Source organism: Cajanus cajan, chromosome 7 (genome assembly GCF_000230855.2).
Source record: "Cajanus cajan strain Asha chromosome 7, NIPB_CcT2T_4, whole genome shotgun sequence".
NCBI classification, from domain to species: Eukaryota; Viridiplantae; Streptophyta; class Magnoliopsida; order Fabales; family Fabaceae; genus Cajanus; species Cajanus cajan.
The window spans coordinates 9,368,992-9,393,207 of NC_138523.1; the positions used below are offsets into that span (position 1 = coordinate 9,368,992).

The 24,216-nt window shown below is 38.7% G+C and overlaps 3 protein-coding genes across 3 annotated transcripts; 2 read left to right on the forward strand and 1 right to left on the reverse strand.

Annotated features, from left to right (window-relative positions):
• Nucleotides 1–10,816: 10,816 nt before the first annotated feature.
• Nucleotides 10,817–12,917, reverse strand: LOC109792864 (rust resistance kinase Lr10). The gene is made up of 2 exons (XM_083060581.1): nt 12,224–12,917; nt 10,817–12,142 (listed from the first exon to the last, which is right to left on the reverse strand). The coding sequence occupies exons 1-2, from the start codon at nt 12,915–12,917 to the stop codon at nt 11,022–11,024; spliced, it is 1,815 nt and encodes a 604-aa protein (XP_082916707.1). The 3' UTR covers nt 10,817–11,021.
• A 339-nt stretch (nt 12,918–13,256) lies between these two features.
• On the forward strand, nt 13,257–16,795 carry LOC145949736 (rust resistance kinase Lr10-like). Its single transcript, XM_083060580.1, has 4 exons — nt 13,257–14,082; nt 14,439–14,492; nt 14,855–14,887; nt 15,024–16,795. The coding sequence occupies exons 1-4, from the start codon at nt 13,257–13,259 to the stop codon at nt 16,250–16,252; spliced, it is 2,142 nt and encodes a 713-aa protein (XP_082916706.1). The 3' UTR covers nt 16,253–16,795.
• Nucleotides 16,796–17,026: 231 nt separating this feature from the next.
• LOC145949804 (uncharacterized) lies at nt 17,027–17,611 on the forward strand. Its single transcript, XM_083060692.1, has one exon. It carries the CDS (start codon nt 17,027–17,029, stop codon nt 17,609–17,611), a length of 585 nt encoding a protein of 194 aa, XP_082916818.1.
• The last annotated feature ends 6,605 nt before the right edge of the window (nt 17,612–24,216 follow it).

Genomic DNA, 24,216 nt, shown 5'->3' on the forward strand with positions numbered 1-24,216 from the left:
CATTTTTCAAAAAATAAAATAATCCCCTCTAAAACACAAACTTTTGAAAAATATACCCTTTCCTTCTTTTCTCTCTTGTCCCAACGATTTTTGAATAATCTAGTGGAAACATGGAGATATAGTGGTCAATAGGAGGGTTGACACATCTTCTAAAGAAAGGGAAGGATCATTTGGTTGATGACACCAAATCTCAAAAATAATACGCATCATTCCTCGGTTACAGAAGTCGGCAGCGCACAGCCCGTCTAAGAGGAATGGCAAAATCCAAACACAAAAACGCATCGGTTAATTCTTTTGAAAAAAGAATCAAATAGAATTAGGTGCATCATACTGCATACATGCATACAGATGATAGGTGTACTGGAAGATCACTTATTCTCTGTTTATTGAAAAAACAAAAAAAACAACAAAAAATATAAACTTCAGAAAAATAATACGCCCGTATCATGTTCAGTACGCCCGTACCAAAATTAGGGTTATGAACAAATTTTCAATTCAATACGGGCATACTGAAATGGATGCGGCCGTATTGGCCATAAAGAAATTTTCAAAAGACCTCGTCATGAGGCAACCACATAAAATAGAAAAATAGAAAAAATTGCTTGTGTATGACAGCAGCAAACAAAATGCAAAGATTCAGAAAATCAACAGCGTCATACAGAATAACTGAGCCTGGAGAGGCTTGCCGAAAGAATACTCTCAGAATAACTGAGCCTGGAGAGGCTTGCCGAAAGAATACTCTCAGAATAACTGAGCCTGGAGAGGCTTGCCGAAAGAATACTCTCAGAATAACTGAGCCTGGAGAGGCTTGCCGAAAGAATACTCTCAGAATAACTGAGCCTGGAGAGGCTTGCCGAAAGAATACTCTCAGAATAACTGAGCCTGGAGAGGCTTGCCGAAATAATACTCTCTCAAAATAACTGAGCCTGGAGAGGCTCGCCGAAATAATACTCTCTCAAAATAATTGAGCTTGGAGAGGCTCGCCGAAATAATACTCTCTCAGAATAACTGAGACATTTCTGTACAGAAAAAGCCAAAACCAACAAAAAAGGCAAAATCAACAAAAATACAGAAAAAGCCAAAATCAACAAAAAAGGCAAAAACACAGAAAAAGCCAAAATCGAAAAAAGGGCAAAATACAGAAAATCCAACAAATCATACAGAATAACTGAGCCTGGAGAGGCTCGCCGAAATAATACTCTCTCAAAATAACTGAGCCTGGAGAGGCTTGCCGAAATAATACTCTCTCAAAATAATTGAGCCTGGAGAGGCTTGCCGAAATAATACTCCCGCAAAATAATTGAGCCTGGAGAGGCTCGCCTAAATAATACTCCCGCAGAATAATTGAGCCTGGAGAGGCTTGCCGAAATAATACTCCTTCAGAATAATTGAGCCTGGAGAGGCTCGCCGAAATAATACTCTTTCATCATAACTAAAGCCTGGAGAGGCTTGCAGAAATAATACTCTCAGAATAATTGAGCCTGGAGAGGCTTGCTGAAATAATACTCTTTCAGAATAATTGAGCCTGGAGAGGCTTGCAGAAATAATACTTCCTCAGAATAACTAAAGCCTGGAGAGGCTTGCAGAAATAATACTCCCCCAACTGTACAGAATAATTGAGCCTGGAGAGGCTTGCTGAAATAATACTCTCATCAGAATAACTGAGCCTGGAGAGGCTTACTAAAATAATACTCTCTCAGAAATAACTGAGCCTGGAGAGGCTTGCCGAAACAATACTCATTCAGAATAATTGAGCCTGGAGAGGCTCGCCAAAATAATACTCCACATCAAAGAATAATTGAGCCTGGAGAGGCTCGCAGAAATAATACTCCCCAGAGAAACCTCAACTCAAGCTCACGGAACGAATCCCCAGCGAGAGCTATCAAAGCAAGATCGACGACATTCCCAATGGAAGCACGATCACCCAAGCAGTATATCTAGTCAAAGGACTTAAAACTTCCTCAGTGGAAGATAGCTCTCTGACTCAAGCGCTGAGTGAGGCTAAGCCTGCAGAGGCTTCCTAAATAATACTCTGGGATACATAAGATCCCACATTCCCCAGTCGCCTACTCAGAGGCATCCCTGCAAAAGGAGAAAAATAAAAAAAAACATCAATAACCATTCCCCAAGCGGAATTTGGCACTCAGCCGAACACTGAACTTCAAATCCCCAGTCGCCTACTCAAGAGGCACCCCTTCAAAAAGAGAAAAATCAAAAAGATCAATAACCATTCCCCAAGAGGAATTCGGCATTCAGCCAATCATCAAACATCAAGATAATTCGCCTATTCAGAGGTACTCTTTCAAAAAAGAGAAAAAATTGAAAAGATCAATAATCATTCCCCAAGCGGAATCCGGCTCCAAGCCTATCATTGAACATCAAGATGATCTGCCTAACAGAAGAGGCCAATCACAACCAATGACAAAATCCCCTGGCGGATAACAGCCTACACAGAGGCAACAAAATCCAAAATTAAAAAGAGTTACCCGAATAAGGATAACCGGGATACTCCACCAACGTCCAAAGGACGTCAGCCAATCATAAGGCACTGCTCATCTCAGAAAGAGCATCTTCGTGTCTACACCCCAAGGAAACAGAAATTCCTCAATGGGCGCCAACTACTCAATGGAAAGTTGGGACACAAGAACCTATGAGTAACTGCACATCCCCTAGACGGATCCCTGCGTTATCCAGCCCTCAGTGGCACAAAAATCAAAAACAATCGTCGAAGCAGCATCGTGGACTGTGGAGACAAAATCAACATCCAGAATCCCCAGCGGATAACAGCCTACACAGAGGCAGCAAAAATCAGAAAATCAAAAAGAGATACCCGAATAAGGATAAACCGGGATACTCCACCAACGTCAAAGGACGTCAGCCAAACATAAGGCATCGCTCAACTCAGAGAGAAAGAGCATCTGTGTCTACACCCCAAGGAGTCAGAAATTCCCCATGGGTACCAACAATGCAATGCAAGTTGGGGCACAGGAACCTGTGAATGACTGCACATCCCCTAGACGGATCCCTGCGTTATCCAGCCCTCAGCGGCACAAAATCAGAAAAAAACTGTCGAAGCAGCATAGTGGACTGTGAAGACAAAAATCATCTCAAGTCCCTGGAGAGGGTAAACTCGCATTGCCGAAGTGATCAGAAGACACGGACGCAGTCCCTGGAGAGGGTAAACTCGCATTGCCGAAGTGATCAGAAGACACGGACGCAGTCCCTGGAGAGGGTAAACTCACCTGCCGATGTTAAGACGCAGACCCTGGAAAGGGCAAACTCAACTGCCAAATGTTAAGTGGCAGAGCCTGGAGAGGCGGGTACTCAATCATCAGGGTGATGTTAACACACTGGTGTCTAGCTTCCGGCTCGGGCGTCGAGTGAGGCTAGGTCTGGAGAGACGGTACTCAACCATCAGCGTCATCAGAGGTGCGTTGGTGTCCAACTTCCGGCTCGGGCGGCGAGTGAGGTTGGGCCTGGAGAGGCAATACTTAATCATCAGTGTGATGTTAACACATTGGTGTCTAGCTTCTGGGTCGGGCGTCGAGTGAGGCTAGGTCTGGAGAGACGGTACTCAACCATCAGCGTCATCAGAGGTGCGTTGGTGTCCAACTTCCGGCTCGGGCGGCGAGTGAGGTTGGGCCTGGAGAGGCAATACTTAATCATCAGTGTGATGTTAACACATTGGTGTCTAGCTTCCGGCTCGGGCGTCGAGTGAGGCTAGGTCTGGAGAGACAGTACTCAATCACCAACGTCGCCAGAGGCACGTCGGTGTTCAACTTCCGGCTCGGGCGTCGAGTGAAGTTGACCCTGGAGAGGGTAAACTCAGCTACCGAGGATGTCAGAAGCGCCGAGGTATGCACCCACCTGGAGAGGCTACTCAGCAATTTTCCACCGGAAGACGCTACAAGTCAGAAGGTTGGCATATTACCCGGACAATTGGGTCAACTCCTTTACTTGTCAATCGGTACACCAAAAGGCCGTTTGACTAAGTAAAGGGGGGGGGCAGCTGTAGACCCCTAAAATTGTCCGGGTCGGAAATAAAGCTTGAAGACTCTCGAAGACTGAAGGAAGATCAGCCAGAAGGACTCCTGGAAGGCCCTAGGAGGGTTCTCTGTAGGTCTAGAGGTCTTAGAATAGCTTAAAAATAAGGAAGTGGAGGGAATGAAGCCCAATACGGCCGTACTAAACTTAATACGGCCGTATTGAAGCTTCAATATGGCCACAGTGAACTCAATACGGCGTATTGAAGTTTCTGAAACTTCAATACGGCCGTACTGAAATCAATACGGCCGTATTAAAGCTTCAATACAGCCGCAGTGAACTCAATACAGCCGTATTGAAATTTCTGAGCTTCAATACGGCCGTATTGAACTCAATACGGCCGTATTGAAGTTCAAAAATTTCAATACGGCCGTATTGATTCTGTAGCCCGTATTGGGCTTGTTCCCTATAAATATGACGTCAATTGGACGTCATTCCACACTTTTCAACATAGTTTTAACCCTCTCCTCGAGTATTCTGGGGTTTTTGAGCAGTGTTCTGCCCTAGAAATCACTCGGAGAGTTGATCCGACGAAGTTCTTGAGCCTCGAGCCATTTTGCTTGAGGATCAAACCTAGTCGAAGGGAAATCCTCCGGATTTCCATAGTTAAAAGTTTTTAGGAAGGAGCGAGCGAGCTTGTAGAGCGAGGGAACGCCAAAAAGCTTCCCAGTTTTACGAAATATATAAAAGCACGCTTCAAAGGTTTCTTCTTAAAGTCCTTCCTTTTACTGCTTTCTGTGTGCATATTTAAACTGTCATCATGTAGATAGTTAATTTATAATTGCTTAGAATAAAATAGGGGTAATTTAGTAATTTTATACTGTTATTTTTAGAAATAATCTGTCATAGGGAACCCGAAAGGGGCGTTGTGGGGTGCTAACACCTTCCTCACACGTAACCGACTCCCTTACCCAACTCTGGTTGTAATGGCCGAAGTTGATTTATAAAATCAATTGCCTTATCCCTTTTTCCAATGTTTTGAGTAAAACATTGGTGGTGACTCCATGAACCCTTTTACTACGAAAACCACTAATCCATGGAGGGTCCCGCTTGGGATTAACATGGATTGGTGAGACATTTAATAAATAAATTGGATAAGATCGACAAGGTCTCAGTTTGAGAACAAGTCGTTCTAATAATCCAATATATTTTCAAAACTAAAATAAAAGCGAGCTCGACCGTCTTCGCGACCGCCGAGGCCCGTTTGGGCCGGTGGCGACAATGGTGCAACTGTTGTAGCACTAGGTTGGTTAAAAAGTTGAGTCTAATTACTATGCCACATCCTCAACCTTATCATTTGCAATGGCTTAATAAGGATGGTGACATAGTAGTTGACCAACAAGTGAAGGTCAAGTTTTCCATTGGGAAGTATGAGGACCAAGCTTTATGTGATATAGTACCAATGGAAGCTTGTCATATTTTGTTAGGAAGACCATGACAATTTGAAAAGAAAACTGTACATGATGGTCTTACTAATGAAATTACCTTCACTCACAAGGAAAAGAAATTTGTACTTTATCCTCTCTCACCTCAACAAGTGGCTGAGGATCAAGCACAAATGAAAAACAAAAGAAAAAGAGAAAAGGTAGGGAAGAGTAAAGACGAAGAAATATCCTCTAAGGTAATTATGCCTAAAGAGAATTGCTTTATCACTAAAGAACCTATGAAAACTATTCTCTTTATTCATAAAGACCTTAACTCTTACCCTTACGCTGCCACTAGTCTTGAAGAAGAGATTCACAAATCCATTATTTTTAAAGAAAAAGAATCTCAATTTCAAGATTTTGTGAAGGAGAAGTGGACTTCATTTAGTTCTACTTCTCATACTACTTCCTTGGTGGTGCCCAAGGTAGATAGTCTTCCTACCTTAGTTGTGTCAATAATGCACCCAATTTATGGAATATATTATTTGTTGGATATAACATCTGAACCTTCAAGGTTCCTTGTGACAAATTCTTTTCATAACTATCCAACAAATAATATAATCCAAAATTGTTTAGGGAATTTCTTGGTAGTATTTTCATTATTTTCTAGGAAATGCCTAGCTTACCACATAGGGTACTTTAGGCAAGATATTTTAGTTTTTAGGATTAAGTCTTTAGTGTGCTATAGTTTTAGCTTTAGCACATTTTTAGGATTTAGAAATATATCTAGTCTATGTTTAGGAGAGGATCCTATTCATTATATTAGTAGGTCTAGTGTCATAGATTTCTTTAGGTTCCATGAAAGGATTCCTTCTAGGATCTTCCTTTCACATTTATTTGTTGAAAATATCACTTCTGATGAATTTTATTATATATTTGTAGGTATGGCCAATAATCACGAAGACCCTCGAGATTTGAGGTCAAATCCTTTTCAAGAGGGAGGGGATGATAGACTATGGCCAAGGCCAAGGAATCCAAGAGGTGATATACTAAAAGAACCAAGAGGAATGGGATGATCTTAAAGACCTTTTTCTTATGTTTGTACATATAGTAGTTCTTTTGTATAGGTTATTTTTTCCTTTGTATTTGTGAGGCACTTTACTTGCTTTTTCTAGTGTTTGTATATTGATTTCAAGGTAGGTTACTTGGAGAGTTTAACTCCATTTAACCTCCCTAGTTGATACATTCATTTTTTTAGTAGAGAAAAGGGGGTGACAATTAGCAAAGCTAGGGAGTGTGACTAGTAATTGGGCCAGAACTGGGCCTAGGCAAAATTTTGCATATTGGACTCATTTTGCTCCTAATTTTTCATAGATTTGATTTAGCTAGGTCTCATCATCATATGATGAACCTAACTAAACCAAATCAAATATTTTTGAATTAATTCATGGAGCAATTTTAAGCCAAGGCCGCCTAGCCTTTCTTCCTTGTTCATGGCCGAAATTCACTTAGTCTTCCTTCTAGTTTTGAAGCTTCTCCTCCAAGTTTCTAAACCTTGGTAGGTAAGGTTGACCTTACCATGGTTCTTAAATGAACCATGGTCAAGGTTAGCTTCTCCTACAAGTTTTAGAAACCATGTTAGCTACACCTTACCATGGTTCCTAATGAACCATGGTTAAGGTTAGCTTCTCCTAGAAGCTACCTCTCCCTATATATTTGTTTTCCCTACACTTGTACTCACTTTTGGTCATTTATGAGAATTAGAAATCAGATTTCTCTCTCATTTTTCAAGAGTCAAATTCGTGAGAACCTTTTCCTAGGTTTTCTCTCACGGTTCCTTCTCCTAGAAGCTTGGTTCCTCAAGCTTCTCCACTTCTTCAAGAGGTAACCGAACCTCTCTTAGGTGCTTCTCCACCATTGGAGAATCCTCCAAGGTGATTCCGCCACCTTCAAGGAGTTCAACCTCATGGAGCATTTCGGTCCTTGCATGGAAAACTTGGAAGAATATCAATCCTCTCCAAGTACTTCCATCACTTCAGGAAACCCCTCTTGTGCTCAAATAAGATGGCTCGCTCAGTATTAGAAAGCTTCTTCTCCAGCTCGGCCCTCTCCGCCGCCATCTTCGCCAGGTCCACCCTCAAGGCAGCAACCTCCTCTTCTTTTCCGCCAAGAAGCACCTCATCACAAAGACACTTCTCGACCGTCACCACCAAATCAGCCTTGAGAGACGTCACCTCATCCTCCAAGGAACGTACCCGACCCCGGGATGAAGTGGCAAGCTCCTGAAGCTCACCCACTTGGGAAGCATAAGCCTCATTAAACCGCAAGGCGATCTCCAGAGACTTCTGAACCCTTGTGAGATCACTCCTTACAGCTCGAAGCCCGGCCTCATTCTGTCTTTTGGCCTCGCCAAGGGCGGCCCCCAAAGCCCGGTTCTCCTCCTCCAGCGACTGAACCCGACCCTTCATCTCCTCAAGGTCCTTCTGTTGCTTGGCCCACTTGTGCTTCCAGTGGTCCACAATGGCCATCGCCGTCTGCAGAAAGACCTCAGTAGAATCAAGGCCCTCCACCGGCCCGATCGTCTCGATCATAGCTCAGTCAGCCGAGCCCAGCGAATTTCTGGGGAAGAATTTTTATGAAGTCACTCCCACGCTCCATAATGAGTCGATGTCCGTTGACGCACTCACATGGTCCAACCGCGTTAGAGCACGATCTTTCCCGAAATGGCTGGCGAGGTACTGACTCCTAGAGGCCCCCTTTGATGAGCCAATCGGCAGCATCGAAGCCGCAGGAGTGGGTCTCGGAACCTCGGCGCTTGGCCCCTTGCCGCGACCCTCAGCAGCAGCAGAAGTGGCGGCAGGCGTCCCCTGCTCAGCAACGGCAGCGCCCACCCCTGGCACCTCCAAGCTTGGAGCCTCCTAGACATAGGAAGAGTTCCCCGCCTACAAAAAATAAACACCAAAAATTGCTTCACAAGACAAAAACCAAGAAAAAACAACATAGAAGAAAAATCACAGAAAGCAAGGCACTAACCTTGGCGGCTTGGGCAGCCTACTCAGCAACCCGAGCCCCTTCCTCAACCACCATTTGGGAAGCCCCTTCAGGTGGAGAACTCCCATTACGGTCGACTGCGTCGGCATCAGCAGCCTTCGAGGTCACCTCCTCGGCACTACGAGGGGCAGAGGTCCCCCTGACCTCCTTCTCTCCCCTCTTTCTTTTCTGGCGGGTCTCCAAGGGGGCTATCTCCTCTTCTTGAGGCTCTGGGACCTCAATCTCGGCCACGTTGTAGCGAGACTTCAACTCGCGCCACTTGTTTTTTCCCATTATGCCTGCAAACACAAAAATCAGATACGTCAGCAAGAGAAACTTTTACAAAACCCTAACAATCAAACAAGACGGGATACTCACTCTCTAGACCTCTCTCCTTATATGCCGAGTTTGCAAGCGACAAGACGAGCTTGCAATCCAGCGGACGAGGAAGCACTTCTAGGTCTACAATGGCAGCGGTGTCCGAGGCCGTCAACTGCAGGTTGGCCGACCTGTTAAACCTAGCCGGGGCTGGCTGCCAGTAAAAAGAAACTTCGGTAGCCCACCGAAGTAGAACACCTCGTCTTTCAACGGGTCGACATCCTGGAGTGCAACCCGGAAGAATTCTTACTTGAAATTTTTGTAAGACTAGGAGTAAAGGGAAAATAACCCCCCAGCCTTACTATCGTTCAGAGACGCCCAACCATAAGGAGGGAGGCCCAGTTTCAAATGATAAAAATGAAGAAAAACGGGAAGACATAACCCTATCCCTAGGGTCGAACACAGGACTTGAAAAGCCCTCAAAAAACCCCAGCTATTGGGATGCAACTGGCAAGGAGCCGAGTTGACAAAATTTAAAAAATCACATTCAAATTGGGAAAAAGGAAGAAACACACCTAAATCCCTAAAAAAACATTGGTACATGTAGAAGAAAGGAGGGTCAGAGGGACCCCCATATAGACACGCTCACTAGGCTGACACGGTTCCAGTCGGATAAACTTGGAAACAGAAGGGTCGCAAATCCTATGCGATTTTTGAATCGCATTTATCTCCATGAACGACCTGAGGACACTTTGGAATTCCCCTACCTCACTCCTGACCCATTCATATCCAGGAATGCCGGAAGGGGGTTCCTTTCCGCCCCTCTTCTTTTCGACGGCAGCCTCTTGGCAGCCACCGCCTTGCCGCGCACCCTACCTTTACCTTTGGCCGGCGCAGAAGATGCGACACCGTTTTCACCAACCATCAAGAAATGGAAAAGATTTCAGAAGAGGGAGAAGACGAAGTACCTGGTACTCCTTTGACAAACAAAAAGACAGAAACGAAAGGAGGAAAACTCAGTTGTCGAAGAAGGCGACGGAGGAGAACGGAGATGACAGAAGCAAGAAGGTAATGAAAATCGGCATGCTCAAGAAGCCAGAGAAGAAAGAGAATGCAAAGAGTAAAGTGAAAGGGGAAGAGGCGCGAGAGAGAGAAAAAGGGTTCCCCAAAATTCAAACGGCCACAACACGTGTCAACTGGGGGACATACCTGATGACACATTTAATGAAGCCCATTATGAAGAGCATAAGTCATCATTGCATAACCGTCACTCCCATTAAACACGCCACCTGCACGTTTTCGAGAACGACGCGACGGTTATGACACATGACGTTATGATAAGGAAGCGTACGCGAAGAGTCACGGCTCCCCGTCAAGCCCGACATTAACTCTTCAACCCACGGTCTTCAGAGCTCGGGAGACTAGTGTACTATCCATACCGCGAAGCCGAGCTCTAGCTCGGAATCACAATGCAGGATGACCTCGGACAAGACGAGGACCGCTATCTAATTAGGTCATAACAGATCTCAGGCCCAAGGCCCAATAAAACCCTAATCCACCCAAAGGTACGTGCATTACTTATAAGAGACTAATACTCCCACAAACACTAACTTTAGCATCGGAGTCTCTTTTGCAGGTACCACCCCCATCTTGGAGCATCAAGCGTACCAGTGAAGGAGGCTCGCTGATCTTACCTAGCAGATCGTCCCCTACGACCGATCTCCGATAAGAACACTCCTTATTATGAACAAATACACCAAGAGAAAATGGAATATGAAGAAAGTCACACTCACATGTCAAGTGCACAACTTGGCGTATAAATTGGGTAGTACAAACATTATTCAAGAATCATCTATTATACGAAGTTGAAACCAAAATTCATAATTTTAACAATAGATACTTAATGCAAGAAGCAATAAACAAGTACATTAAGCAAATTATATGGGTACAATAATAGACTATGAGTACTAATAAATCTTGCAACTTGAATAAAGAATGCACAAATTACATTCAAAAGAAACCTAATTAGACAAAATTTAGATATATTACAACCAATACGATTAGTGTTATTCTTCAATAAAAATTATAATTTTACTTTAGTAATACACATTAACATTGTCTAACAAAATATTACATTAAATGTGTTGTTTACCACAATCTTTTATTATGCAACATCAACTGTGTATTACCTAAATAAAATCTCAATTATAATTTATGAACAACACCAACAACACATATATCCTAGCTAAAATTGACCGATATTATCTACTCTTCTTCTATTTCATGAATAACTTCCAACTCAAAATTTTGACGTCTTGCTGGAACAAAGGAATTTGTTGTAGAAGAACCGGCGATGTTAAACGGAGCAGGGGGTACAATTAACTTGTCATATCCATCTCCTATAAGCATCTGTACCACAGTTTTCATGGATGGACGATCCACCGGATTCCACTGAATGCACCAAAGACCTACAATGGCCAGTTTCTTTGCAATTTTAACATCTCCCTCATCCTCAATACTAACTTGAACGTCTCTGCCTTCAAGCAAATTATGGATCCATTCAGGGTACAAAACTTGGAAGCTTTCATCTGTTGACTTATTGGCATTCTTTCTTCCTCCAACCATCTCCAACAACAACATTCCGAAGCTGTAAATGTCAGACTTGTAAGACACATTGCCGAAGTTCCTTGAGAAAACTTCAGGAGCAATGTAGCCTAAGGTTCCCCTGGCTGCAGTCATAGACACCGTGCTTTGATTTTTGGAACACAACTTGGCAAGTCCAAAGTCTGTAATTTTTGGGACCAAGTTGTCGTCTAGTAAGACATTGTGAGGGTTGATGTCGAAGTGGAGTATTCTGTGGTCACAACCAAGATGAAGATACTCAAGTCCCTTGTCAACACCAAGAGCAATTTGTTGCAACATGTCCCAACCGAGGAAAACATCCTTGTTGTCCGGTGGGGCTAAGAATTTCTCAAGAGAACCATTTGGGAAGAAATCGTATACCAGAGCACGGTGGAACCCATCCGCGCAGAATCCGAGCAAGCGAACAACATTAACGTGATGAATCTTTCCAATGGTTCCCACTTCGTTTATGAAGTCCTTCCCATCTCCCATTTTGTCATTCAATATCTTCACTGCAACCATAATTTCTCGGGAGAGCATGCCTTTGAACACTGCTCCATGAGCCCCTTCTCCTAAACTTTCACAAAACCCATTGGTGATTCTCTTAATGTCAGCGTAAGTGAATCTCGTGGGTTTCATTGCCCTGTAATCCTCCAAGAATTTCTCTATCCGAGCTTGGTCTTCTCCTTGCATCTTATAGTGTCCATAGACGTGAAAGACAGCCATTAGCAGTAGCAGCAAAAGAATAAAACCAAATATTCCCCCTGTTGGAGAGAAATTATAAATTATAAGTAACAATATGCAGAGAAAGGGAAGAGATAGACAATAGGTTGCAAAAAGCATACCTGCAGAAATATACATAATAGTTGATGTTGGAAGGGTGTTTGTTGGGCAAATGAAACATTCAGTTTCAGCTTTGGTACCATTCTTCCATTTACATTTCTGGCCTTGTGCTTCACAGTCACTACAGTTGTGTTCGGATTTCGACCATTTCATTATAATGTTTTTCCGGTTAACTTTCCATTCACAATACGAATAATAGTAATACCATTCGACGGACAAAAAATCTGTCAACTTGGTGCATGACATCATTTCAGGATCAATCAAGATATTTTCCGATGAGTGCATCATGGGGCACGACATTGAATTACAAACGAAGAAGGAAACACTATCTGGCCTCTGCCGATCATAAAATGGTTGGAATTGGAATGGATGAATAGAGGAATTGCCGAGTTTTAAGAACACATTGGGAAGACAGTTTTGAGGGTCGTAGATATGGATTTGCTGTTTCTTGTAATCAATTCTTTTGACAAATAGTTTAGAAGGAACAGCAGGCAACTGCAGCAGAGTCTCATGTTTATCGTTACAAAACAGCTCGAACCCAGGGGGATAGCTGACGGTGTGACTCAAATTCTTATTTCTGATGTAAAATGGAAATTGAATGCGAACGCGTCCACACTTGTCGGTGCAACCATGCTTGCACATAACAGGAACAAACAACAGTGACAATAGAAGACAAATTTTCTGAAAATTAAACATTGCAAACTGTATCTTGCAAGCAGACTACAAATGTTTTGCAACTCCAGGTTTAAGGTATAGAGAGGCTAGGCTTCACTATTCAGAAAAAGTTTTCATTGAAAAATCCATTATAACACGGCATTATTGAGTCCAAAGTGAAGGTTTGAGTGATCTTATGATCAGGCCGGATAACATACTTTTAGAGACACATAAATAAACTTTACAAAAAGTTAGTGTGGTGTTGTTTCATACACGAACACCACATTCATTGACTTTGACTCATAAATTTAAAGTGGTCCAGCCTGAAGAATTATTTAGCTATATTTTCTTCCTTCACTGAGGCGAAGAACAGAGTAAAGAATGTTTCTCATACCTTTCTTCTCCAGCTATGCGCAATCAACTACGGTTACTATTGTGGCCGTTATCATGTGTGCTCTATTCCAACAAACTTGCTCTGCTAAGGATCACACATCGTGTCCTCCTTCTTCATGCGGCAAAATCAGCAAAATAAGTTATCCATTTCGATTGAAGGGCGATCCTGGCGGTTGTGGACTTCAAAGGTACGAATTGGATTGCGTGAACAACGTGACTATGTTGAGTCTGTTTACAGGGGAATACCATGTGCTGGAGATCGATTACAGAAGATACCAGATTCGACTGACTGATGCAGGTGTTCTCGAGGATACTGCCTGCTCCTTTCCTCGCTATTTCTTATACACAGGAAATTTTACTTACTATCCCTCAACAGATGCGCTAACTCTTAATGATTCATGGGGGACACCTTCTGATATGTATCCAAGCATAGTGTTGTTAAACTGTAGTAATCCAGTGACTGATGACCCACGTTATGTGCAAATGGACACGGGTACTTGTCACTCCGGAACCGGTGGTCATATTTATGCCCTTCTGACTCATAATTCCTATGATCTTAGTCTGATGGACATGAAGGTTGGGTGTAGTCTTAAGGTTGCCACTTTTGCAAACTTGATCAAAAAGTGGAACGATACTGGCTATGTAGAATATGTGGATGATGACAGGAACGCTTCCTATGCTGATATCCGCAAGTGGCTGAAGGATGGAATTTGGTTGACTTGGCTGAATCAAGATAATTGTAGGGAGCAATGCGATGGAAATGATGTCCAATGCTTTTTCAACCAAACCACACAAGAAGTTCAATGTTTATCAGGTCATTACTGCGTCTTGGTTAAATTCATTTTTCTTTTCAAACTTTTTATCGCATCAAATACTATATCTATTATTTAGTCCTTTTGAATAGAAAACACTTTTAATCTTTTAAATTTAAAATGGTTAAAAAGGTATTTTCTTAGACCGTTAAAAATCTTTTTAAAAAATATTTGTTAAAATCATTTCACGGTAAAAACTGGGGAAAAAAAAAAGAAATTGAAGTTTATTAAAAATTAAACAAAACTATCAAGCCAACTACAATTTTTTTTAATGTGTTTGGGCCTATTTCCTTCTTTGATATCATCACTTTGAATGGGCTTATTAGAGAATTACAATATTTTCTTCGTGGTGGTTTAGGATATCCGCCACGGATGGGATACATACGAAGAAAGATTCGTGAATTTATAGGAAGTAAGTTTGCTTGCCCATCTTTATTATTTCTCTACGGCTATATTTACCCTTTAATATTGAATTTGGAGCTTGAAGTTAATTTTTATTTCTATTCTGTACTGAATTAGGTAATACTAGTTAAATTACAGATAACTCTAGCATTAGTATTTTTGTAAAGATTACCAATTGGTCAATGCTTTCACACTTATCGATTATTGGGTACAACTTAATGGTCTCCAAATTATAACAAAACATTGATGGAAAAAATTAATAAATACTTGATAACTTATAAATCATTAAATAATATACTAATTTTGTGAATAATGATTATACACCACATTTACTAAGGTGTTGTTTATCATCATTTATTTTGTCTTTTGCAGCTATGGCATCATTTATTATCGATATTACATCTGGTAATATGTCTTATCTATTACCTCGTTATTAATTTAGTCATAACAATTTTAAGTTTATTTCATATTTTGAGAAAAATTATTGATTAGATATACGTTCTTTATTATAGCAATGTTTTTAACAAATTTTTTGACACAGGATTATGGAGTAGAATAACATTTCACGCGATAGACAATGATATGTTTGTAACAATATATATAGGAAGAAATGTTCTCCCAATATTCTTGTTAGTCAGATTTGTCTTTGGGGTTACACTTTTGCTTGGACTATTGATTTATAAGTGGCGACGAAGACATTTATCAATGTATGAAAGCATTGAAAGCTTTTTGCTTGACAATGATCTAAATCCCATAAGGTATGAATACAAAGAAATCAAGAAAATGACTGGAGGTTTCAAAGTTAAATTGGGTCAAGGAGGTTTTGGTTTTGCTTATAAAGGAAAGCTTCGAAGTGGTCCAGATGTAGCAATAAAGATGTTGAGCAAATCTAAATCTGATGGACAATATTTTATTAATGAGGTGGCTACCATCGGAAGAATACACCATGTGAATGTAGTACGACTTATTGGATATTGTTTTGAAGGAGAAAAATGTGCTCTGGTTTATGAATACATGCCTAATGGATCATTAGATAAATACATTTTCTCTAAAGAAGGAAGTGTCCCTTTGACCTATGAGAAAACATATGAAATATCTCTTGGAGTAGCTCATGGAATTGCATATTTGCATCAAGGTTGTGATGTGCAAATTCTACATTTTGATATCAAGCCTCATAATATTCTTCTAGATGAAAACTTCATTCCAAAAGTTTCAGATTTTGGACTTGTAAAGCTATACCCCGTAGATAATAGCATTGTCACTTTGACTGCAGCAAGAGGAACTTTGGGTTACATGGCTCCGGAGTTGTTCTACAAAAATGTTGGAGGTGTATCTTATAAGGCCGATGTATATAGCTTTGGCATGCTTTTGATGGAAATGACGAGTAGGAGAAAGAACTCAAACCCTTGTGTAGAGTATTCTAGCCAACATTACTTCCCATTATGGATCTATGATCAATTTAAAGAAGAGAAAGATGTTGACATTGAAGATGCTTCTGAAGAGGATATGACTTTGACAAAAAGAATGTTTATAGTTGCACTTTGGTGCATTCAAATAAAACCTGGGGATCGTCCTTCAATGAATAAGGTAGTAGAAATGCTTGAAGGGAAAATTGAAAATCTTGAAATGCCTCCAAGGCCCTCTTTTTACCCATATGAAATGTCTGGACGTAATGTCATAAGCAGTTTTGACCAAACAACAACATGGAGTTATTCCACTAGCTCGGATACCAATCTTGGTGAACCTATAAAAAATCCTAGACATGCATAATCTATGCATCTTAATTAATATTTATGGTGGCAAGAAGTATATCCAAGTTAGACTTAAATGCAAACTTAATGGTGGCTGAACTTCTAGATTAGTACCAAATTATTTGAATAATGTATTAATACTTGATAGTGTTGAAAGTGTTTGAAATTATACTAGTTAAATTACATGGTATTTACTTAATGGTATTTTGTACGCAACTTTATTCTTTGGTGAAGTGTGTCTTGTTGTGATTTATGGTCATTGTCATCATCATTAATGATATTTTTAATTCTTCCCTATGGTGAAGAAATGTTTTTTGTTGTGAATCATAATCATTGTTGTCGTCATCATAATTATCATCACCATCAGCATCATCGTCATTAGGGATGACAATAGAGTGAGACGAGTAGTAGCTTCTCATCACCTGCCTAGTCTAGTGCGAGTATCCATTAATTTTTTTATATATCCGTGAATAGTTGAGAAAATGTCAAATTTTAAATAAAATGGTAAGAAATAAAATAAAACTAAAATTAAATAATTTTAAAACATATATTTATATTAAAAAAAATTGTAAAATATATTTAGACTAAAATAAATAATTATGACACATATATTTAGTGTAAAAATAAATTACATTAAACTATGTAATTTATATATAATTAAGAGTATTTTTAATATTTCTAAAGTATGGATACTCGCGGTTACGAGCACATTACTATTCCTGCTCACCCTATTATTAAGTAGGTACCCATTTAATTATCCATCTAAAATTCACAGTGGACTTTATCCACGGGTATGGAATTTTTTGTCATCGTTAATCATCATCGTCACCATCACATAATAGAAAAAGAAAAATTGTATAGCTCCCAAGTGAGAGAAGTAGTACAAGCTAGCCAAGGGCAAGTCACGGTGCATGTGGATGACAGTGCGCTTTGTAGCCCGGGTCCGACAGGTTATGGAGGTTTATGTAGAGACAGCTTTGGTTGTTGGCTTGTGGGATTTTATGGGAATGTTGGAGTTGTGGACAATCTCAAAGCGGAGTTATTAGTTATCCTACATGGTATGAAGTTGGCGTGGAGAGCTAACTTTCGCAATATACTTTGTGTTTCTGATTCGTTACTGGCAGTCAATTTGGTGTTGGGACCATTGGATGTGTTGCATAAGTATGCTTCTATCATTGCTCACATTAAGGAGTTACTGCAACAATTTTGGAGTGTTTTTGTTTGCCATTCTCTTCGAGAAGGAAATCAAAGTGCAAATTTTTTGTCGAAATTAGGGCCAAATTGTGATGTTGACCTAGTAGTTTTGGATACCATGCCTGAGGGTTTACACCCGTCTGTGACGACGGATGCGACTGGAACAGTGTTCCGTAGGATGTAATCTTCCTTTTTTCTGTTTGTTTTCTTAGCCTTGGCTTACCAAAAAAAAAAAGATGAGAACAATTAATATTATATTAAAATGAATTGAACATCATTGGTAAAAAAAAGTTTAGGTTAAATTGCACTTTTGTTCCCTCTATTTTAAATAGATACACTTAGTCTTCCTAATTTTAAAAATATGAAATTTTTGTCCTTCTATCAAATTGAAATTTGTTAATAGTTAAATTTTAACATTTACTCATACTTAAGTGATATGACATTCAGTGACATGATATTTAGAAATAAAAAAACCTAAAAAATAACCATGTTAATAAAATGTATTGATAAAATTAATATTAGTCACTCTTTTAAAATAAATACAAATTAAGATCTTTTATATATTATTTTTAAATTTCCTCAAAATAATCGATTATTTCATAAACATGTTTCTAAAATAATCAATTATTGCTCAAAATACTTGATTAAATTATTCTTGGTAGATTTCATAATTACTAAGAACAAAATAATTTATTATCTATGTAAATAATTGATTATTTTAGTTAGGAAACTTAAATATATCATTTTTCACACCTTGAACAAAGAGAATTGAATCTTTGTGATACCATTTTACAGAAACACTCTTCATAACACATTTCTCTCTACAAGAAGAGGTTCTTTGACCTTTGTGATAACCTTAAGAAAGTTTCAAGAATTGAGTTGATCATCATCTTCATAGGGTGGAAGAGCTAAGCTACGGTTGATTCACCTTCTTTGATTTGTTCTGTAAATCAAGTGAATTTGTTCCTTAATTCTCTGTATTTGTTGTTATCTTAAGTAGGTTTCTTAAGAGAAAAAAATCTTGTAGTGGGTTACTACAAGTAGGTGCTTCTTGGGATTCAAGTGGTTTCTTTAATAGTGTAGAAGTGTATTGCATGTGGTATTGTGATTGTAAAATTTATGACATTAAAGATTAGTGAAAAATCTCAATTGGGTTGATTGGGGATTAAATGTAGGTCACAAAGGGATGTAGTTGAACCAATATAAAATTGGTTGTGCATTCTTCTTTTTCCTTACTTTTGAATTCACATTCTCGTATTTCTATTTTCATGTTTACTGATATGTGTTGTTAGACATGTTCATTGCATTAAGAATTGAGTGAATTTAGACTTGTATTAAATCTGAACTACGTATTCTATCTAAAAGCTATAATTCAACACATTTCTTTGGAAATATTTAGAAAAGTTTTAAAAACCAAGAAAGTTGTGCAAGAAGCTTTGAAAAACCAATTAACCTCATCCCCTCTTGGTTAGGCCATCTTTTCTAATACCAAGATTGTTTGTGACTTAACCATCTCCCATTTTTTTATCGTGACAAAACATTTTTGAAACTAAGGTTTTTCTTGATTTAGAAAATATTTTTGTTGATTAAGACAAATTGATTATTGCGGAGATAACTTAATTTGAGAAAATCAATTTTATAAAAGATGTAGTTTTCTTCAAGATGAGGAAGCATTATAAAATCATCAAAGTAGTAAAAGTGCACATTTTTCATACATTATGTATAAGATCATACAAGAAATTTGATTTTACACTCACATTCATTTAAGACATGTATATTGGCACATTCTTTTGACCTTATTTATCATTTCAAAGCATTATTAATAATTAATCAACTATGTGTATTAGAAATACTCACTCATTTTTTATCCTATCAAAGTGAACATATCAGATCATTTGCATATCAAAGCATATGTTGCACATTAAAGCCTAATATATCTATCATAGAATATTTTATCTATCATGCATATCAGAGCCTGATGTATTTATTAGAGCATATGTTTATAACATATAATGTATTTTTTCATATCAGAGTTTATTTTTCAGATCATATGCTTATTCATGACATTCATATCAGAGCATAGAGAAGTATGAGATAAAATTCATAGGGGACTCCCCTCGAAAACATGCATGATCTAAAAAGAATTATATTAGTGCATATTTTCATGAGTTAGAATAAAGTAAAAAAATAACAAAATCAAAGCAAACAAAACAAACAACACAAAAAAATGTGCAAAAACATAATTTCTACCCCCATATAACATTAGCAAAAAGATTATGAAGAAGGGTGTTTCCCTTTAAGATTAGTCTTCCCACTCATCAGAGATCAACTCAATGTTCAGACGACTAAGTAGCTTGTGAACTTTTCTTTCATAACATGCTTGCCTCTAGTAAGCATACCGAAGAGCTTTGAAGTGACCAACAAGGAGGTTGTTCCAATCAACTTCAATTGCAAAAAGATGAGTTTAGGGTGGAGCAGTTTGACTTGATTGTTCAAAAGAATGTAGAAAAATATTTTTCTATACAAAAAAAAATGTTAGTAGGTAAAAATATGTGATGAAGGGCATAGTCTTGGAAGGGATTGGGTAGGTCTGCATGCTTTTTCCAACAGTGAAGGGTAGATGTTTAATCTTGTCTATGTTGGAGGCACCAGACTAATGACTCTCAGCATATCTTAGATAGCGCATATCATCCAAGTATGGCTTTAGTTTCTCCTTACCCTTGTAGATAGAGTAGAGACTAGGCTTAGGATAAGTTTCAACAATAAAGAACTTGGTTTATGGCTAGATCATCCATAACTTGTATACCTGACCAAGCATCTAGGGTAGATGATGAAAGGTTCCCTCATACCTTAACTTTAATGTATCTCACGAATCAATGAGATTTTGAACTTCATGACACTATTTCTAGATAAGTTGAGTTGTTTTGGGCATCTAGACGAGGTGGGTCATTAAGATCCGTAGGCCTCAACTCAGTCTACAAGGTGGTCCTGGTCGAATGACAATTCTAGGGACTTCATAATAACACATAATAATGTACTACTTCTCATTGAAGTAAGGAGACCTCCTGGTGGCATCAAGAACTAGAGGTACCCAATCATCTTCAATAGTACGCTCCTCATACAGTCTTTGCAATGCTCTATCTCTCGACTCTATTTAAAAGCACTCTAAGTAAAATAAACTCATTAAGAGTCTGATTAAGAGATCTCTAGTCCTTTCGATAGAGATTTCAGAGTTTCTATAGTCTAGGAACTTTTCTCGAGTGCTAGAGAGGTTTTCTGTAGAGCGAGGTTGTTGTTGTAAAACACCTTCAGTTTTCTTCTTGTATAAAGCTTGCTTTGGAGGTTTTGAATTCTTTCTCTTCTCTCATTTATTACTTTATTTAAAATAGGCATTATGTAGATAATTCATTATAATATGTGCTTAATTATGGGGTAAAATGTTAATCTTTGTTTTACTTTGTTAATATATACGTCACAAGGTACTAATTTTAGGCATTGTGGGGTTTTTAACACCTTCCCTACACATAATCAACCCCCGTATCCAACTCTGATTGCGAAAACCTTTTCTTTTTCTGATATTTTGAGAAAAATATTGGTGGCGACTCCAAGAACCTTTTTCAAAACCATTGATTGAGGTTTAATCTGGTTATCGGACACTCCAACTTCGATGAAATTTTAAAATGGAAGTCAAGCAAGCCATTTATTTTTTAGGTATAGTTACAACAGATGGCGATTCCACTAGGGAATTTGCTAAGAGGGTCAGGCCCATTTAGTGATTTATTTGTTAAGAAAACAAAGCTTTGACTAAAGTTTTTACCCTTACATTATTTGTAAATAAACTGTTGTTTAGAATGGCTTTAACAATTGCTGTATGTTTTAATAATAAGACCATATACAAAAAACAATATGCCAAATAAACCTGTTATCATGCATCTTTTTTATTAGAAATAAAAAACATGATAACGTAGGCAATAAACATAATGGCATGCAATTTTTAGGCTAGCCTATTGATCCACCATGCATTTTATTCTTCTTAGATTATGGAAGGATTAGGTAGCAACATACATATACAGTTAAGAAAGGTGAATGTCTTAAAATACATCATGCTTAAGATAGACAATATTTGCGCTCTAAAGAGAGGCCCAAATTGATTTTGAAAGATACTATGGTATGACCCTTGCTTTGATGAAAATATCTATTAAGACAAGCCTTCTTAAAGCCTAGTCTACACTGATTGCAAAAGCCCACTAGAACAAAAATCCAAAAAAAAAAACATTCTAAGAAAAAATTAGAACAAGTTATGAGCTTACTAAGACAAGGGTCTTAAGTAAAAGAGAGAGAGAGAGAAGGAGAGAGCAAGCAGTGCAGGTGTAGGCACTAATGAGGCATGATTTGCATAAACATCAGCCACCTTTTTAGCTTCTTTAAAATCTTGTGATAGTATCAAAGTCTATTAAAAAGCATTAAGCATTCACCAATAAACAGATCAGTAATACTAATATTTTTCAATTCTTAACTTCCTCTGCATTCTGCATTGCATTCATTTAGAGCATTGCCTTTATTGTAAATGAATAAATAAGAATTAAAAGAGAAATTTAACCTATGCACGTTAATTAGTCAAAAATAATGGAAAAATGAATCGTTAATGATCAAGCTTGTATGTTAGAGCAGAATAAGCTTAAAAGTCGAATCAGATATGATCCGAAAGGATAAAGGGCAAAGCAGGCCAAATCCATTGATGATCAAAACATTGAGTCTTTTCCTATACGAAAAAATAAAGCCATGTCGTTGTCTGTGAAATCCAAGCGTCATTAGCTAAAGACCCATCCAACATTGTTGGGGTTGAAAGAATAACTAGGGGTGACCAAGTTTACACTCCTAGCGAATTTTAAGCTAATACCTCCAAAAAGAAGGAGAAGTTCAAAGAAGAAAGGAAAGGAACCTGAGGAGAAGGAGGAATTCCTCAAAAGCATAAGGCGAAGTGAATATGAAGGACCGTACATGGTTAAGAGAGCTTTTTTATCGAGATAACTCCAATACGGAGAAGAAGCATTATGCTTGAAGGCATTGCTTGAGCTCGCTAGAACAAAAACCTGCAAAGAGTGCTCTAGACAAAAGCTAGGGTAAGAAAAAGCCTGCCAAGACAAGGGTCTTAGGCAGGAAAAAGGGGATAAACATCCCGATAGGATATGTCCTATGCAAAAGTAAGGGATAAAAGAATAAGAAAAAAAATGCTTACTCAAGCTGAAAATCGAAAGGCGGCTCGAGTATTCCTTTTAAGCAAGATTTTATGAAAATTCTATTCTAAGCTTTGTTATCACTCCTACTTATAATTGCCTCCTAGGAAAAGCCATACCGAGCTTGAGTTGTAGCCTCTATAATCCAGCGGAAGATCAAGCTTGTAGTGAAAAAAGAAGATGATCAACAAACCACTCACCATTCCATATGTGGATGCGATGGAGGAAGCCTTGGAAAATACTTTTCAAGCACTAGAAATCGCCTACATTGATAGAGTCTCAAGCATTGGAAGCTTGGTAACACAGATGCTACTCAAAGAAAGGTTACCAGCTAGGACAAGGGTTGTGCAAAGGTGCTCAAAAGGTAATTGGGTCACCTAACTTCCGAAACAATCAAAGGATAGGGCTTATGATATGAACCAACTACATCTTCAAGGGAGAAAAGTTGAGAAATCTCCCTTTGCATAAATTTTTTTGAAGCGTTGATATGAAAGTATTAGAAAAATTAACTCTGGCAATCAAGTTGACTGAACCTCTCTAAGGGGCACCCTCCCTATTTCTCTGTTTGTATGAATCACAAACTAGGGGCATGTTTGGGCCCTCAAGCTAGATTAAATACGCGCATGTAAATCAAAACACTGTCTTAATGCCATACGTCTATCTATTTCATTTCTCTTCTCTCTTCATATATCTACTCTGAGCCTCATTAATAAACCTTAAATGAGCGAGTATACTCGAGATAGGAACCTCATTAGACATGACGGCTTAATATGAGTTAAAATCAAACAAAAATAATAACGTATAAAAATAAATTAAACAAAAACATGACTTGTGGATAAGAATCCAAAATAGTAAAATCAATACAAGGGGCATTTCTCTTTTAGTAAAAGAATAAGTGGTGATCGTTTCACAAATGCTGCAAAAAATAAAAACCTACTAAGACAAAAGTCTTAAAAGCAAAAAATAAAGGCAAGAGAAAACCCACTAAGGGGGCTGTACAAAAATTAGGACAAGACCTGCTAGGAAACCCCCCAAAAAGGGTAACTTAGGAAAAAGTTAGGATCAAGAGAAAAGTCTGTTAGGAAGCCCACAAAAGGGGTGACCTAGGCAAAAGTTAGGAAAAAAAGCAGCATTCAAAGATGAAAACCAAAAGGCAATTTGGGAAGATCATCATATCAAAATGCAATCCCAAGTCATTGCTTGACTCTCAAAGAAAAAAATAAGCTAATGTGGAAAATGATTTTCCTGTTTTGTGTAAGCTCGCTCATTAGCCTAAACACCAGCCTACCTTGGCTAGCCATGCTTTTAAAAAACAATTTTGAAAAATCCTTCTAAACAAACTTTAAAAAAACATCAAAGATATCCCTTTCTTTCTTTTCTTTGACCTATATGACATTAAGATAATGTTAAAAGATACATGGAGTATGCATAGTAAATACTCACAGAGGGAGGTTAGGAAAGTCCTAGAACAGAGTCTAGGAACACTTGATCTAAGGAATTGACAGATCATATCCTATACGGGCAAGTAATGGCCAAATTGTACAATCTCAGG

Excerpts from the sequence above, each read along its gene's own strand:
- LOC109792864 (XM_083060581.1), bottom strand. The coding sequence starts at position 12,917 with ATGTTTAATTTTCAGAAAATTTGTCTTCTATTGTCACTGTTGTTTGTT. Across the intron at positions 12,143-12,223 it reads TATTATGTATATTTCTGCAG|GGGGAATATTTGGTTTTATT; the intron begins GTATGCTTTTTG and ends TCTCTCCAACAG.
- LOC145949736 (XM_083060580.1), top strand. The coding sequence starts at position 13,257 with ATGTTTCTCATACCTTTCTTCTCCAGCTATGCGCAATCAACTACGGTT. Across the intron at positions 14,083-14,438 it reads AGAAGTTCAATGTTTATCAG|GATATCCGCCACGGATGGGA; the intron begins GTCATTACTGCG and ends GTGGTGGTTTAG. Across the intron at positions 14,888-15,023 it reads TATTATCGATATTACATCTG|GATTATGGAGTAGAATAACA; the intron begins GTAATATGTCTT and ends TTTTTGACACAG.
- LOC145949804 (XM_083060692.1), top strand. The coding sequence starts at position 17,027 with ATGGAATTTTTTGTCATCGTTAATCATCATCGTCACCATCACATAATA.